We start from the raw sequence: 17,988 nt of genomic DNA, 5'->3' as shown, positions 1-17,988 counted from the left end.
CTAGAATCGCCTCTATTAGAGTGTTGATATCTATAGTTGCCCTAAAAAATCTCTTAATCCATCAGATGGATGTTAAAACAGCTTTCCTAAATGGTGATTTAGAAGAAGAGATTTACATGGAACAACCTGAAGGTTTCATAGTTCATTGCCAAGAATCCAAAGTTTGCAAACTAGATAAATCCCTCTATGGCCTAAAACAAGCTCCCAAGAAATGGCATGAAAAGTTTGACAACTTACTCATGTCAAAAGGATTCAAAGTAAATGAAAGTGACAAATATATCTACTATAGGACTGAAGGTAGGCTATGTATTATCATATGCCTAGACGTAGATGACATGTTAATCTTTGGATCAAACTTGCACGTCATAAATGATGTAAAATCTATGTTGAATGCAAATTTTGACATGAAAAACCTAGGTGAAGCTGATGTAATCTTAGGCATCAAAATTACAAGAACTGAAATTGGAATTTTCTTAGATCAATCTCATTACACAGAAAAGATTCTAAAGAAGTACAACTACTTTGATAGTAAACCGGCTTGTACACCTTATGACTCTAGTGTGAAATTATTCAAGAACACTTGTGACAGTGTTAACCAAACCGAGTACGCTAGTATCATAGGTAGTTTCAGGTATGCTACTGATTGCACTAGACCAGACATAGCTTACGTCGTAGGATTACTATGTAGGTTTACCAGCAGACCCAGTCTAAAACATTGGAATGCGATAGAGAGAGTAATGACCTTAAGAAAACCCAAAACCTAGGATTACATTATAACAAGTTTCCCACTGTACTTGGAGGTTACAGCAATGCTGATTGGAACTCCCTTTCAGATGACTCAAATGCTACAAGTGGCTATATTTTTAATATAGTAGGAGGAGCTGTGGTTTGGAAATTCAAGAAACAGACAATCTTAGCCAGTCAACGGTGGAGTCAGAGATGATAGCACTAGCTGCTGCTAGTGAAGAAGCAAGCTGGCTTCGAAGCTTGTTATTAGAGATTCCCACATGGGAAAGACCGATACCAGCCATACTAATCCATTGTGATAGTATTGCAGCTATCGCAAAAGTTCAAAACCGTTACTATAATGGTAAGAGATGACAGATAGGTCGTAAGCACAGTACCATTAGAGAATTGCTCACTACTGGTGCAGTGATAGTGGATTATGTACGGTCTGACGATAACTTGGCTGATCCTTTGACGAAAGGACTTGCTAGAGAAAAGGTTTTTAAAACCTCAAAAATAATGGGACTCGAGCCTATTAAAACTTGAATTACTGTGAGGCAAACCCAACTTGAAAGACTGAAGATCCCAAGAAACAAGTTCAATGGGTAATAACTGATCACAAGTAATATAATAAGAAACATGCTAAATATTTAAAAGTCTCATTCTTATGGTTTAGTGATTAGCATGACATCCTGAAGCATATGATGAGGCTGAACTTTGTTCTTAATGAAATCTATATTTGATATCAAGTAGAGTACCTAGCTACAGGAGTACTCTTGATAGATTCACCTTTGTGAATGTGGAAGTGAGGGCCGCTTCCTATGGAATTTTGGGCAAATTTCTAGAGCATTCACTAAACTGGGATATACGTGCAAGGTCATAAAGCACGGGCTATTTTAGAACTTCACTCAAATAATGTTGTGTGTGCAATAGCGTTAGAAGTAGAGTTCAAAACTACGAGTTACTTTACAATACTCTAAACTATTATATCACTACATAAAGGTTCAAGTCAACCAGACACCTTTTACTTAAGCACAACATTATAGAGACAGACATTGCTCGATGAAAATGTTTTAAAAAAAATTTCAAGTGGGGGATTATTGGATGAAAAATTATAAGGAATTATGAAACGTTTATTACAAATTAATTTTTTAACCGTTAAACGTTACAAAATTAATTTTTTTACTGTTAAAAGTTTTAATATAATAAATTTGTAACGTTTCACAATTAAATTCTTTTGACCCTTACTAATCCTCCACCACTATAAATAGTCGCTCTCATTCTCACAACACACAACAAACAATCTTCTCTCAAATTCTCATTCTCTTAAAAGCTTTCTGAGTTGTTCTTTTTTTAGTGTTTCGGTTCCAATTAGTTTCTGTGCAAAACTAATTGACGAAAAAGGGTTGTTTTATCCTGAGAATGACAAGGCATAATTCTATTTGCACGATTTAAAGTAGAGCCACAAAACGTCTTAAAGAAAGTGTGTTCCGCGACTCAGCCTTTCACTGATCTAGTTTCTGTTTTGCAGTCTTTGCTTTTTTTTTTTAACAATTCGTTCAGTTGCTGCCTCATTTTTTTCATCTTTGTTTGCCGGACTTGGACAATTTTTTTGCATTGAAGATCGAAGTGCAACAACACTCCTTTCCTATTTTCACAATTAATAGCATTTTTCGTTGTAGTAGAAAACCATTTCAGCTCCTCAAATCTAGCGTAGTTTTTCCTTACCACCGTCAATCTGTCGCCCCTTTCACTGATCAAGTTGCAAGAAGAAACAGAAACGACGGTGGAAGCATCGAATCGATGAGAGTGGAAAACGGCGGCGGCGTTGCTAAGCTGGCTAGAAGAGAGGAGGAGGAGAGGGGGTGAAGAAAGAGGAAAAAGAAGAGGGAGCATGTGATAGGTAAGAGGGAAATGCAAGGGTTTATGATGATAAAATACTTTAAGTTAATTTCTCTTTAGTGTTTCTTTATTTTAAATAAATTTCTATGTTTGGATGCAAAATAAAATCAATAAATTTAAATTTCTACTCTAATTTTTTCTTTTTACAATAGTTTTGTCATCCATCCTATTTTTGTCATATTTTTACCAACTACCCTATTTTTATCATTATTCTCATAAAACGCTGTATTTTTTAAAATACTCCAAATACATGAGTACTCATTGTTTCTTCTAAGACAAACAAATTAAAAAAGACAATCAAAGTTGGAAGAACTTGTGAATGCAATGTAAAATCCTTTTACTATTAATCATGAAATAAAAGTAAAGTATAAATTATTAAAATGAAAGAAAATGATTGAAACAAAATTTTTTTTTACTTCTGGCATGAAAAAAAAGCAAATTGAGGAACGAGACGAATTGAAGAACGAAATGGTGAGAAGAAAATATTTTATTCTTCTAAAATTTAGGAATTTCAACTGACAATAATTGAATTTGTGTATTCAATTCAAATAAAGGAAAATATAATGCTATTGCTATAAAAGAAAATAATTAAACTGTTAATTGCGAATTCATTAAAAAGAGATAATGATTAGGAAGTTTAAATTCGTGTCAAAAAAAGTGAGCTAAAACCTAAATATGAAAAATTGAAAAATTGGAACATTTTTTAAATAATGATGGTAGAGTAGGCTATTTGGTGTTTATAAAAAAGAAAGTGAAGATTATGAAAAATGATACAAAGATGTTGATTTGGGCTGGAAGTAATAATTAATAATTTTGGGTTCAAAACCACTTCTGCCTCCCTCTTCATTCGACTTTGTTCAATTCGTATAAAATTTGAGAGATTTTTCTTTTTTTTTTTTTTTTTTTTTTGGATTCATTTTCATTCTTTTCAATATTATATTACGTTCAAATAATTTAATATATTACCACCATAATTGATATGTGCATTATTTCAAGTCATATGTGACCGAGTAAGAATAAAATTGGTGAAATTGTATGATGCATAATGATAGCAAAAGCTAAAACAGCTAAAATTTAACAACTAACAATAATTTAAAAGTATAAATAAGGACCAAAAGCAAAATTTAATGAATGCTCTCACTTCATGGATATAATGAAGGGCATAGGTGTGAGCATGCCCCAAACTTCCAAATCAGTAAACACACAGCTACATGATCACGGACTCTAATAATTCCATCATCTTTTATAATTTATGAAAGAGTAGTAAATAGAGTTAAAAATTCATGATTGTTCTTTTGGACCTATGGGAAAGAAGAAAAAAAGAAAGAAAAAAAAGAGACATAAGCTTCGACTTCAAGCAAGAAGGCTGAATGAAAACTTAGGAAATATCAAATTATAAGATTTTAATATGGACCTGATCCAACCCCCCCAAGAATAATGAGGTAAATAAATGGTCAAATTTAAATTTTTCAATAATACACACATGAAAAGTATTCTTTCTTTCTTTTTTTTTTTTTTTTTCTCCAACTTGATTCTCTTGTTTACTTGAAATTTGAAATTTTGATAAATGAAGGTTATGTATGTGTACTTTGAATCAATTAACTTAATAATAGATTTAAGGTTGAAATGTACTTTCGGTTGTTGATGCTTTTCCTACATATATATGTATTATATAATATGATGATGATATAAGTTTAAATGAAGAGTGCATTATTCGGTTAAAGTCAGATTTGGAAATGAATGTTGAAATCGACCAAATGTTGTGTGTTGTGTGTGTCTTTCACAAACAATCATTTTCACATAAATTGATTTCAACTATTTCTTTTTATGACTAAATATTATTCTTATTCTTATTTTAAAAATAACTATTAAATTATATGTTTTCCTACACAATAAATTACCACTTTTATCCCTATATTTGGAATATACTTCAATTTAGTTTCTATGCTTTAGATTTCCCAATTTTAGTTCCCGTCTTTTCGATAAATCATAAATTTTTTCGTTCAAAACTATTTTCTTTTTTACTGAAATTGATTAAATAGAAAAATTTGTAAAATTATTTATAAATATACTTAAAATTTTAGAATACCATTGCAAGATTTTTATTATTATCTATCTATGACATTGATAGATATCGATAGAAGTCTATTATTGTCTATTAATTTAATCGATAGATACTAATAGAAGTCTATTCAAAAATTTTGAAATCTATCGTGTTTGTAAATATTTTGGTTAATTTTGATATATTTGAAAACAATTTGTACGTGAATAGTTTTAAAGTTTTATAGTAAAATTACTATATCCGACCATTCTTTAAACAAGAAATCAACAATAAGCATTGATATTAAGTTTAAGATTTATCGGATGTGCAACAACTAAAATTAGACAATTGAAATTACATAATTAAAATTGAATAAACTTTAAAGTATAAGAATTAAAATTGTTTTTTAAAAATAGAACAAAACGTGAAAATATATACACCGTATTGAATAATTTTGAAAAAAAAAACTCATAAGTCCATAACGTGAAACAAACAAAAATATCCTAATTTGCTCTACATGTACGAAAAAATGATTTTGTACTCAGTCTAAATGATTTTGGTACATGATCTTTCCTTATATTCATTTCATACCAAATCTAAATGATTTTGATACAATACTTGATAATAAAAAAGAATAAGAAAATAAATATTATGTTTATGAAAAAGATGAGGCAAAGATGAGAGATAATGAAGAAATAATAAATTTTGGATGAAGAGATGAAGAAATTTTGAAAGGCAAATATAACATTTACAGAAAAGTTAATTCAAGTTATATAGGTTTCATGGGCTTCTTTTTATTTTGTTGGACTGCAAATATTTTTTGTTTTGTTTTATGTAAATTAACCAAATTATTAAAATGTATTTTAATTAAATTGTTTTAGTTTAGCAATTTAAATTTAATAATTCATCAATTTATTTCAATCTTGAAATAATTGGATGATTAGACGCAAAATAATATTGGGTGAGAAAGTGTGTTGTTTTCAAGTATAATAAAATAAACTAAAGCATTTAAAAATATAACCAAATAAAAATGAGATATACTATTATATGTATTTGTCATAACACGAATAGACACAAATAGCAATTTATCACACTAGTTTAAATCATTATGTTTTTTTTAATATAAATTGAGGTAGGAGAATTTTGAACATCGAACTTTTGAATCTTGAAATACATAGAAATGCTATCAAACTAAGCTATCATTAGCTAAATCATTATACTCTAATCCAAATTTGTATGTTTATTTTATTTTGGTCCAATATAAGTCGAAAAGTTTCTATATTTTTAATCCAAATAAAAAGACTTGGCATAAAGAGTTTTTTTTTTTTCATTTTTCCTTTTATAACACATAAATAGTTTAGATGGTGATTACAACTAATTTTTTAATAAATTGTTGTATATTATAATTTTGGATGGCTTTTAATTTATTTTCCTATTTCCATATATTACTATTTGAACAAATATAGTTGAAACCACATTTTAATTAGTTGGATGTTGGAGGTTGGATTTTTAAATCGAGGTTGAATGACTAATAAAATAAGGGGGAGAAAGAAAGACTAAAACATAAAGTTGGAAAGTAATTTAGATATAGAAACAAAATGGAGTATTGAAAGTTGATTAATTTAAGAGAATTGAGGGTAACAAACAATAATGTAACGAATTATATTATTTGTTTCCTCATAATTTGACGTCTTATGCTTTGTATCTTTGGGGTTGCATTGTAAATTTGGAGTATACTCTTAAAATTAATATTTAATAATGTGTGAATTGAAAGAGATTGGTGCATGATGCCAATAGGCATTAGCTGTCAAACTTCAACTAATCCTTTTGTAAAATTAGTAAAGGCTGCACTGCACACGTAATATTATCTTCAGATTTGAGAGTCCCAAAGATTAGGTTTACCTAATTCATATCTAACATATTATTATTGTTGTTGTTATTGTTAACCCATTTTAGACTAATTTACCCCATCACCATATCTATCATTTTCCCACTCTTATTAACCACTAGCCATAAATATAATATATATACATATAAGCTTTCTTTCACAAATTTATTTTTTAAATTAAACCATAAAACTAGGAATAAATAGCTCTTCAAAAGTAGAAAAATTAATTAAAATTTGCTATCAAATAGGTTGTTCCATTTAACTAGGTCCGCGTTAAGTATCATCATGTACTCATATTTTTAAAGGTAGGGATTTTAATATTTATATTGCGCTAAAAATGTCTTTTTTTTTTTTTTTTAGTTAACTACTTTCTCCAAAAGTGCTTTTAAAAGCATAAATTCTTCAGGCAAAAGCTGCAATCTCTTTTTATTTGAGCATGTTTTTGTTTGTGAAAGAATTTCAAGATTAGTATTTCTAACTTATATTTCACATTTAAGATCTAAAATGCACATTTTCAAATGTAGAACCCTCTCATTTTAGCATACATGCATTAACATAAATTAGTGGAACTAAAATTTTAATCCATTTCATGTATTATAATTTATTTTTTTTATATTCAATATTAGTTTGGTAAGGATTTTGATCAATATAACTCAACACTAATAATTGACATATATTTTTTTTATTTGAGATCACAAGTTTAAAACAATTCAATTCGTGCATGTATAACTTTCGTACTAAAAAAACAAGAGAAAAAAATTAAAGAGGGATGGAGAAGAAGGCAATCCAAATTGGAGAGACCTTTATGATTATTTTTTCTTTTTTAATTATATATATATATATATATATATATATATATATAAAATTGAGTTTGGCACGTAATATTAAATTAAATATAGAATAGTGTCACGTTAGCTTCTTGCATACATTTAACTTTAGTCAGCTGTTCGTGTTATGAGAAGAGAGAGAAGCCATTGTAACCCTTTCTGAAAAAGAAAAATCTACCTTTTTTGCAAATGTAAGAAACACAAAAGAAAAAAGAACAAATTAAAATACAATAATAATAATAATAATATATGCCCTAGAATATATGTAGAGAAGTTTCTAATCAAACTCGATGTCAAGGTTTTAAATTTTTGTTTTATGAAAATGTTGGAAAGAATTACCAATGTTTACTCAATAATTCATAAAAAGAGTATTGAAATTAGTTATTAATAGTAAATAATTTCACCAACTGTAAGCAAAATTCAATTTCCTGCTAATGATAATATAGTGGTTTCTCTTCAAAAAAAAATATATATATATAAAATAAAATAAAACAATTTCGAAAACGATAAAAAGCCTAAAGAACTATCGTATAAAATACCAAAAATATCCCGTCAACAATGCACGCGTAATATATTTGCTACACGATCGTTTAGATTTGGCTATTGTTTGATACACGATCATTTAATTTGGTTACGTTTAAATTTAGTTACACGATTGTTTAGATTTATACCCAAATCTAAATGATTTTTTTTTTTCAAAATTTGATTACACGATAGGTTTGGCTAAATGATTTTTTTTTAATTCTTTTACTACACAGTCGTTTATTCTTTTCTACACGATCATTTATATTTGTTTACACGATCATTTAGTTTTAGCTAAACGGTTCATTTAATTATTTTGGTACACGATCGTTTAGATTTGTCTATCCGATGATTTTTTTTTTTACATGATCATTTACATTTGACTACTTTAATCTAAATAAATTTTTTTCAATATTCTTTATACACGATCTTTTAGATATTGCTATTTTTTGTATACGGTCGTTTAGATTTGGTTACCTAAATTTAAACGACGTAAAATAAAAGATGAGTAAAAGAAGAAAGACGATGGAAAAAAATCACAGCAGAAAAAAGAAGAGGAATAGAAGAAAGATGATGAATCGCAGCGAGGAGAAGACGATGAAAGAATCGCAGAGAGGAAAAGAAGAAAGGCGGAAGGACAAACATGGAATATTTAAAAAATGACTAATTTCATGTGCTTTGTTACACGAGCTGTAAATAGTTTAGTGTTTTGTTACATTTATGAAAGTTTCCCTAATATATTTATGTTAGTGATATTTTAGTATTTGTTTATAATATAATACAATTTTTTAGGATAATTTACATAAATGTAACAAAATCGAAAAATATTTGCGGTCAACATAACAAAAATTAAAAGCCCATGAACTTGGTAAAATATCTGAGAATTTTTCAAAAATATAACAAACTGGTAAAATATTTACACTGTATAAAGCAATTTTGAAAATAGAAAATATAAGACAAAAAATGCCCGAGTCAATACTTGATTTATCGACCACACGCGCACTCGAGGAGTTTTCTTCTAAACGATCGTGTACTACAATTTAAAGGAATGATCTACTACCATTTAGGTCATAATACACGATCATGTAGTTCTTTTTAACGATGGAGAAAATTCTTCAAATTTATACGATCATGTTGCACATGCTAAACAATAATGTTGACCATGAAAAATGATCATGTTTATTATGGTAAGCGATCATATAATCAAACGTAAATGATCATTAAAAACTTCAAATCAAACAATCCTGTTAACAATGCTAAACGATCATGTTAACTATGGGAAGCGATCATTTAGATCATGCCAACACAATCGTGTAGTTCGTTCTAATCGATAGGAAAAAAACTTCAAATTTAAACAGTCATGTTGACCATGGTAAAAGATCATTTAGATCATATCAAAATGATATTTAAACAATCTTGATATTCTCGAATATGAGGAAGATGAAGTAGCTTCATAGAATCTTGCCGAAAATGGTGAGATGAAATAGGAGATTTAAATTTAAAAATAAATCGTTTAAAAATAGAAGAAAAAAATCTGGAAGAGGGGATGAAGAAATCTAGAAGAGAAAATGAATAAATTGTAAAGAAGAAAATAAAAGCGAGGAATCGTCCGCAATATTCAAGGGCAAATATGAAAACTATGAAAATATTTTATTGACTTCATAGACTTTTGTTTTTTGTTACACAATCCATAAATATTTTTGGATTTTGTTATATTTATATAAATTCTCCAAAATAATTTCATAATTTTCAAATTTGATCTTGAATATTGCGGATGATTCACTACTTCTCTTTTTTCTTCTTCCTTCTTTGTGATTTCTTCACTCCTAAATTTTTTCATCTCATCTTCCAGATTTTTTTCTTTTGTTTTTAAACGATTTATTCTTCTATTTATTCTTCATCATTTTCGACAAGATTCTTTGAAGTTATTTCATGATTGTTTCAATATTTTTCTGCATCTTCTTTATATTCGAGAATATCAAGATTGTTTATGTATCATTCTAAATAATTAACATGATCATTTACCATGGTCAACACGATAGTTTAAATTTGAAGTTCTTTTCCCATCGTTTAAAACAAATTACAAAATCGTGTTGACATTATCTAAATGATCGCTTATCATAGAGAACACAATCATTTAGTATGATCAGCACATTTGTTTATTATAGTTAATACAATCTTTAGATTTGAAGTTTTTAACAATTATTTAGACGATTATTTACTATAATCAACATGATCATTTACCATGATCAACACAACCGTATAAAGTATGTTATTTCATTGCATGATTGTCTATTCTTGTAATATATCTTAAACGATCGTGTAGTTATGGTAAATGATAGTGTGGCCGATCGTGTATTATTAAACTATATTATTTAAAATGAACTACATGATTGTGTATTATGATTTAAAAGATCGTAGATAATTTGTTTAGACAGTAATACACAGTTGTTTAGAAGAAAATTAGATGCATGTGTTGTCTGAGGTATTTTTTGTATTTTACATTATGGATCTATGAGCTTTTTTATTTTTAAAATTGTTCTATATAAGGTAAATGTTTTATGTTTTATTTTTTGTTAAGAAAAACCTTTATTTTATAGAAGTTAATGTTTAGCATATTAGTTAAATAGGGACGGCAATATGCGATTAAGTGCTAAAAATTTAAGGATGAACTAATAGTTAAGATAAAATAAAGAAACAGTGAAAGCACATGAACGTGACATATGAAAATATGAAATAAAAATACAAAGAGGCCGAGTAAAACTACATTTTTATTTTGTTAAAAACAGTACATGTTTTTTCTTAATTTTCTTTTATATATATATATATATATATATAGTAAATTGAGCCATTAAAACCTGACGATATCCTTGATTTCTGGGGACATGCTATTAATATCATTTATTTATTTATTTATTTATTAAGAAAAGAGAAGAAAAGATTGGTCAAAAAGTCAGAGGAGGAATAGAGAAGAAACTGTTTTGTTTATATCAAGAAAAATAAATAATCCCAACACTCAAATTAAATAGATATATTAAAGAAAGCAACAGGGAGAAGACGCAGAATTTAAAGCAACCCGCTCCCAAAATAGAATCTTACTTCCATTAATATTCTAATTCCCTAACTATGCATCCACTTTTATTATAAAAATACTATATGCTAAATTAAATCTGTATGTTTTCTTTTTCTTTACTTCAATTTTTGTAGTACCAATCTTTTATATACTCAATATGTTTATTTATTAATTTATTCATAATATTAGAGTCATTATTAACTAGAGCTTATTTCAATTAAATGTGGAGAATATATATTGGAGTTATTTTTCATTCATTGATGTAGTAGGTTCGAGTTGATAGGAGTTTAAAAGAGGAACTAGACCACTTGATAAATCTGTCAATTCTCTCATATTTAGTCTAATTTTATTAAACGTATATCATAACATAGAAGTTTATGGATGGTTAGCCCATATGAATATACAAATTTAATTGAATAAGCGCAAAAACAAAATTAAGAAAACAATCAAATCCAGAAGGAAGAAACATCCTAAACATAATAATAAATAAATAAATAAATAAAGCATGTGTGGATGAGTACCGTTGAGATTTGTTTAGGACAAACATAATATGTTATGGTATATACATTGTATCTTAAACAATTAACAGACAACACTTATAATAATATAATAGTAATCAATTTGATGAAAACGAAAAATTAAAATTATAAAATAAATAACAATAGAAAAGAAATGAAGTTGAAGGAAATTTTCGGAGATGAGATCTCATGTCCGACAGTCATGTTACTTATGTCGGAAGTGTGACGTGGCCATGGACATGAGTTTTGATGAATTGGTGGGGAGCTTTTTTCATCCTTTACCACTCACTCTCCTCACCCTTAAAACCTAAAATACATTTACTTTTACCCCACTGGTTTCTATTTCAATATATTATACTTTTATTCATTTTCATTTTTATTTTAATTTCGTTCTTAGAGTCTAATTTCGCTTTTGAAATTTTAATTAAAAATAAAGAAGTATGTATCTATCATCATTCAACTATGCTCATGTTAATTGTCGATTATCTTTCATATATTTATGAATGTGAATATCAATCATGAGATTTAAAATTTTTTGGATATATATTTGACAAATATTTTAATTTAGACTCTGAGTATAATTATTCCCAAATTCTATGACATTGATTGAATAGGTTACCAGCAACAATTTCCCAAAATGCACTCATTTGAGTGGATAGTTCATAATTTCAATGGTGATTTGATCCACTATATTTATTTCTCTAAAACAACAAACCAACAAAAAAAAAGAAAGAAAAAAAACTACTATTCTTTCTTATTAATCTATTTCGTTTTTTGTACTATTTTGATAAACCGTTCAACGTTTAGTAACATTCTGTTGGTTGTTTTTTTCGGCTTCATGAAATAGTAATACAAATGGATTCATCTGATGTTTTACTTGCAAAATTTACAAAATAATTTACCAAGATTTCAGATAATCATTATCCGAGGCAAACAAGCTTAGATAAGAGGAAATTATGGATAAGTTTTAATATTAAAAAGGAAAATGGAAAGATGTGACCAGTTGCTTCTAGCTTACCAATGCCGTCTCAAATTCTAATATCTAAAAGCCAATCTGATGTGGCCATGCCATCCCATCCTCCCCGTGGCTTTTGTCTCCTCTCCTCTCATTCTTCTCTTTATCAACAACTTAAACCAATAATAATTACATAGACAAAGAAGAAAGAGTTGATGAAAGATGAAGCTTGCATTGACATACAAGGAAGAATATACACGTTAGATTAGATTGTGACCACCATGAAAAAAGACTAAAAAAGAAAAAAAAAAAACTAAAAAAACTAAAAAAAGCTCCCCTTAACCTCTGATGAACTTTTTGCTCAGCAGGGTTGTTGTTTCCTCCACAAAGTACTCAAAATTAGTCAAACTTTACACTTTTCTTTTTTTCTTTTTCTTTTTTTTTGTTTTTGGGTTGTTTAAACGCCTATATCACAGAACTCCCCTTTCATTCTGTTTTGAACAGCTTTCACTGCAGCAACTCTAGCAGCATTGGCCGCTCTGTTTGCCGCTACTACTGCCTTGTTCACCTCCTCATCCACTGGCTCGATCTTAATTGCATTCTGCGCCCTCTTCCGAGCAGCCTATTGAATTGTTATTACAAAACTAAATCAGCATAAGAATTAGCATCTGAATAACAGCAGCTACAATCTATATATGAACAAACTTATCACTGTTACCTGAACTGCTCCAAGGACTAAATCAGTAAGTGGTAGAACAGGGTTCTTGAGATGGCCTGCATCCCATTCGCCGCATCGACTCTCGATGTTTCGGAACGTGTACATTCCGAAACCTTGCTTCTGCCCTTCATGCCAAGAACCTTCATAACAATGCCCATTGGCAAAGTGATATGCACCAAACCCATGTATTTTGTCCCCAAAGTACTCCCCTGCATATCTATCTCCATTCCTGAATAGTATTATCAATCATCCAAAGAAAATTAAGAGATTGACCTCGTAAACTGACATTGATTCTCATTCAGTGCTCCAATAAGATCAATAGTATCATCAGACACTCAGCCAATCATTTCACAGATATCTCATAAACATTGAATTGAACAACTACCACCAGATCCAATCCAGAATGAATGGCTATAAGAGAAACTAGACATAATGATGTATAAAAGAGAAGATAGAGATTCTCAAAGAAACATTTAAGATCATGTACTCTAACAATTGATGCCAAGAAAAGGTCAAATGACAAATCAACATCAAAAAAAAAGTAACGGCAACTCAAAATGTACAGTTAAAAGACTTCACCTAAAATGGTAACAACCAAGGCCGTGCTTGGCGCCATGCTTAAACTCGCCCACATAACAACTGCCATCAGAGCAAGTTTGAATCCCAATCCCATGGCTCTGTCCATTATACCATTCTCCTGCATAAGAATCACCTGTATAGAACCTATAAACCCCAAATCCATGCCTCAATCCCTGCCTGTATTGGCCTCTGTATCGGCTTCCTCTCGCCCAGCTCTCAATTCCATACCCATCGTATCGCCCGTCGATCCAATCCCCCTCATACCTTCCATTCGCAAAGTAATTGTAAACCCCACTTCCATTACTCTTCCCTTTATGAAACTCTCCTTCGTAGAAATCCCCATTACTGTAGAACTCAACCCCTTCTCTGATTATTTGTCTCTTCTTCTTGGCTTCAAAATTGGGGTTAGGATTACCAATAAACCATTTCACTGGTTTCGCATTGGTACTCGAAAACCCAAACCGTCTCGCATTTTCATCCCATGAATGTTTCATAATCGAAACCGTCTGCTGGATTAAACCCTTGTTTTTGTTGGCGAAGAAGAGCGCAATGGCAACGAAAACCAATGCCAGTAGAAGATTCTCCGAGGTCGCAATCTCTTCCTTCCGTGCATAAAAGAAGAAAAAGAAGCAAGAAATGGAGAAGAGAGTGAAACAAAGAAGCAAACATAAAACAGGATTAGCAAAACACATCGACCAATTCCTGGCCGACGACCGGCTCCGACGAAGCTTCTTGTTCTTCCGATTCCGGTCTTCATTTTCGGTTTCAATTACATCCTCCTCAGTAACCGAAGACAAACTTTGAATGGAACGGACAGTCGGGGATGAACGAAGAAGCGAAGATTGTGTTCTCGTAAGTTTCGCCTGATTTTTCTGGCCGTCCATCGGAAGAAAAAAAAAACCCGAATACAATTTCACTTCCCAGTATGAAACAGATCTTTCCCCTTTTGCTGCGTTCAGTAAGCTCTGTATCTGGAGATTCTTCTAGTAAGAAAGGCAGTTTGAGAAGCCGGCGTCAACAACATCTCCGGCAATGGGCGCACGATAATCAAAGGGAATGAAGAATGGCGCAAAATTAGGAAAGGAGGTCCTCAACAAAACTAAGAGACGGTTTTTAATAGACTTTCACTTCCCCTTTGCTTCAAAAAGGGAAAGGGGGCGGGTTTAGATGAATAAAAGGGAGGGAGTGAGATTCAATTACAGCCGTGTGATGGAAATCTAACGGAGTTGAATTAGAAAAGAACAGTGGCCGTTGGATGAAGCATGGTCGTCGGATCAAGATTCGGTCTTCTTTTTCACTTTGGTAATGACAGGTGTGGCACGTGATACCACAGTCTTGAACAAAATAAAAATAAAAAAAGAAAAAAAGAAAAAGAAAAAGAAAAAAGAAAACTCACTTCAAAAAAGGAGACTATCCTATGCACTCTCTACCACTGTTTGACCATCCACCCGAATTGATCTAAGTCCTCCAATCACCGTTCTATCTTTAATCTGACAGGTGAGACCAATTTTTGAAGGGCTCTGATTGGTGAGGCTGTGGGACCCTGATGGTTTTTCCTTTTCAAATTTCACGGAAAATGAACAAGCCTCTCAATCAATCGGCTGTGTTGTGTCCGTGTCTATAGGTCACGCCTAAAAATTCTACCATTCATATTTTCTATTTAATCTTCCTCCTTTTGGAATTCTAATTACTAAAAATGGAAAATACAAAACCCCTTCTCCCCAACATAAATAATCATACATGTCAAATTTAAAGAGTAATATTCTTTTTAAATTCTTAAATATGTTTGTGGCTCTTCACTTGTAAAATTGTCTGATTTGTCCAGGTCATGGAAGTTGACCTACGTAAGAGTACTAGCTTCCATTTTATGTCAAGTTGAATACATTCTAGTGTCATAATTAGTAGGTAGAGCGTTTAATTTAGTAAAGCACATTGGAAGTGAGTTTCTCACTTACAGCTACTTATAATTGTCTTTCATTACAAACTAGGGTTACTTTTCAAATCCTCCTTCTAACTGTTGAGGTTGCAAAGTGTTGGTATCAACTTCTGTTCTATCACTTGCTCTTTAGTAAAAAAAAATTTCAGGTTAACTGGTTTGTTCATACATGACAGATTGGTGGTCCCATTTGACCACACAGTCATAAAAAGATGGTGATCCCAAGGGACTCCCATATGGGTATGACCCTAATAGACAAAGTTAACAGAACACTCATCAATAGCATGTAACATATCATAAACATCATAAACATGACATGAATATCAATCATAACATCCTTAATCATGTGATTAAAATATAATGCATCATCATCAATGATCAGTCATTAACATCAACATAATCTCAGTTATAAATATCAGTCATCAACATCAATACAGTATGCATCTTTGCTACATCAGTGGATAATAGAAAAATTACATGCAAGCTCTTGACTTCAATTTGAAGGTCTAGTAGGAGAATCTCTTACCTTAAGATTAGCTTAACAAAATTTATCCCTAATAGCAAGAGTCAAAGCTTTCCAAATATACAAGTCATAAACATAAACGAAACTAAATTAATAAATTTCTCATCCAACATCCAAGTATTTAATTAGGTTTCTAACTTACCCCAAGGCTAAGGTTGAAACCGAAACAATCTTGAATTGGAACAATTCCACAGATAAATCATTCCTCAAGTTAACCAAATAACTTCAAAGAGCAATAATCCATCCTTAAGAAAATTCAACTTGATCCCAATATTAATTTACTTAAATAAAAAGTTTAACTATTCAATAGGCATATACTAAAACCCACTAAAAAAACTTACCAAAATTACTAGATGGCTTCAAAGACTTAGGAAAAGGTTAAAAAAAAAAAGTCATTGACGGCTTGGCTTGAAGGAGAGGAGGACAAATACAGCTCGACTCACAGCTGAATGAGATCAGCTCGGGTGGCTTAGTGACTAACGCGCGCGACTCGGGTGTACAGGAAATCAGCTAGGCGACTCAAGAAAGGAAATGACTTGCGAAAATGGCTCGAACTTGGCTGCGTGATAGGTTGCAGCTCGGACGAATAAGGGATGTGATGGCCGAATAGAGACGGATGGAGGCGATCTAATGCACGACGAAGGGATTAACGGAGACGATCGGAGAACCTTATGCGTAACGAAGGACGAGAAACAATGCTCGAATGCGACGGGCTTTCGTGACAGGGCTTCATGAAGACAGACGATTGAAGAGAAAGATGAAGATGAAGGTGACGGATGACACGGCTGGCATGAACAAGAGCGGCAACAGCTAGTATTTCCAATGAAGGAGAAGAAGATGATGAGTTTGACTTTGCACGAGGATCGAGGGCTATTTAAAATAAAAAGTAATAAAGTTATTATTCTTTTTTTTTCCTTATTCTTTTTACCTTTAAAAAAAAAACAAAATCAACCTTATTCTCTCTCTTTCTTTAATTCTTATTGTCACCACGTACCCGAGACGATGTGAAGTAGCCGACGTCCTTAAAAAAGAGTTATTTTTAAAAATGAAAAAGGGAGTCAGCTATACGGTGTGATTGGAAACTGAAATAAAAGTAAATAATTTTAAATAAAATAAAAATAGTCTACGAAAAGAATTAGAGTTGAGTTCAGGAGTCATTTGTATTTATGTAGAAAAATACAAAGAATTATATATATATATATATATATATATATATATATATATATATATATATATATATATATATATATGTATGTATGTATGTATATGTCTTATTTTATTGCTCTTTACTCCAATATTTGAAGTAATGATCTAATAAAATAAGTGAAATATATTATGTTAATTAGACTATATTGAGAAAAAATTCCCCACCTTAAGAGAACGAGGAATTATTACAATTTTTCAAATTCTATCATAGGCTAGTCTTCGAATAAATACTTTTTTAAAAACATAATTATATTCATTTTTTTGGATCAAATCTCAGACTTCCAAAGATATTAATCCCTCACCTTAATAATCTAGAAATAACAGACTCCAAAAAATTTCTAGATTAGATCGCAAGTTGTTTTTTTAACGAAATCAATGTGAGTTATTAAAAAAGATTGATTAGGAAAACTTATGAAAATATAGATTTGAATTTTAACTTTGAAAAAAACATAAAGAATATAATTTTAAAGAGAATGGTTTTAAAAAAAGAAAATTTAGGAAAGATTGCAAAATCAATTGTATTTTAAGTTAAAAAAATTTAGAACTTCGATAAATCTTAAATAGAAGTCAAATA

General features: G+C 30.4%; 1 protein-coding gene across 1 annotated transcript; it reads right to left on the bottom strand.

Annotated features, from left to right (window-relative positions):
- Window positions 1-12,664: 12,664 nt before the first annotated feature.
- Window positions 12,665-17,039, bottom strand: LOC103488634 (uncharacterized). Its single transcript, XM_008447456.3, has 3 exons — window positions 13,750-17,039; window positions 13,171-13,399; window positions 12,665-13,074 (listed from the first exon to the last, which is right to left on the bottom strand). The coding sequence occupies exons 1-3, from the start codon at window positions 14,631-14,633 to the stop codon at window positions 12,910-12,912; spliced, it is 1,278 nt and encodes a 425-aa protein (XP_008445678.2). The 5' UTR covers window positions 14,634-17,039; the 3' UTR covers window positions 12,665-12,909.
- Between the last annotated feature and the right edge of the window lie 949 nt (window positions 17,040-17,988).

The sequence above is a fragment of the Cucumis melo genome, chromosome 3 (assembly GCF_025177605.1).
Source record: "Cucumis melo cultivar AY chromosome 3, USDA_Cmelo_AY_1.0, whole genome shotgun sequence".
Classification (NCBI taxonomy): domain Eukaryota; kingdom Viridiplantae; phylum Streptophyta; class Magnoliopsida; order Cucurbitales; family Cucurbitaceae; genus Cucumis; species Cucumis melo.
The sequence above is the reverse complement of the archived record's forward strand: the minus strand, read 5'-3'. Positions and strand labels throughout refer to the sequence as shown.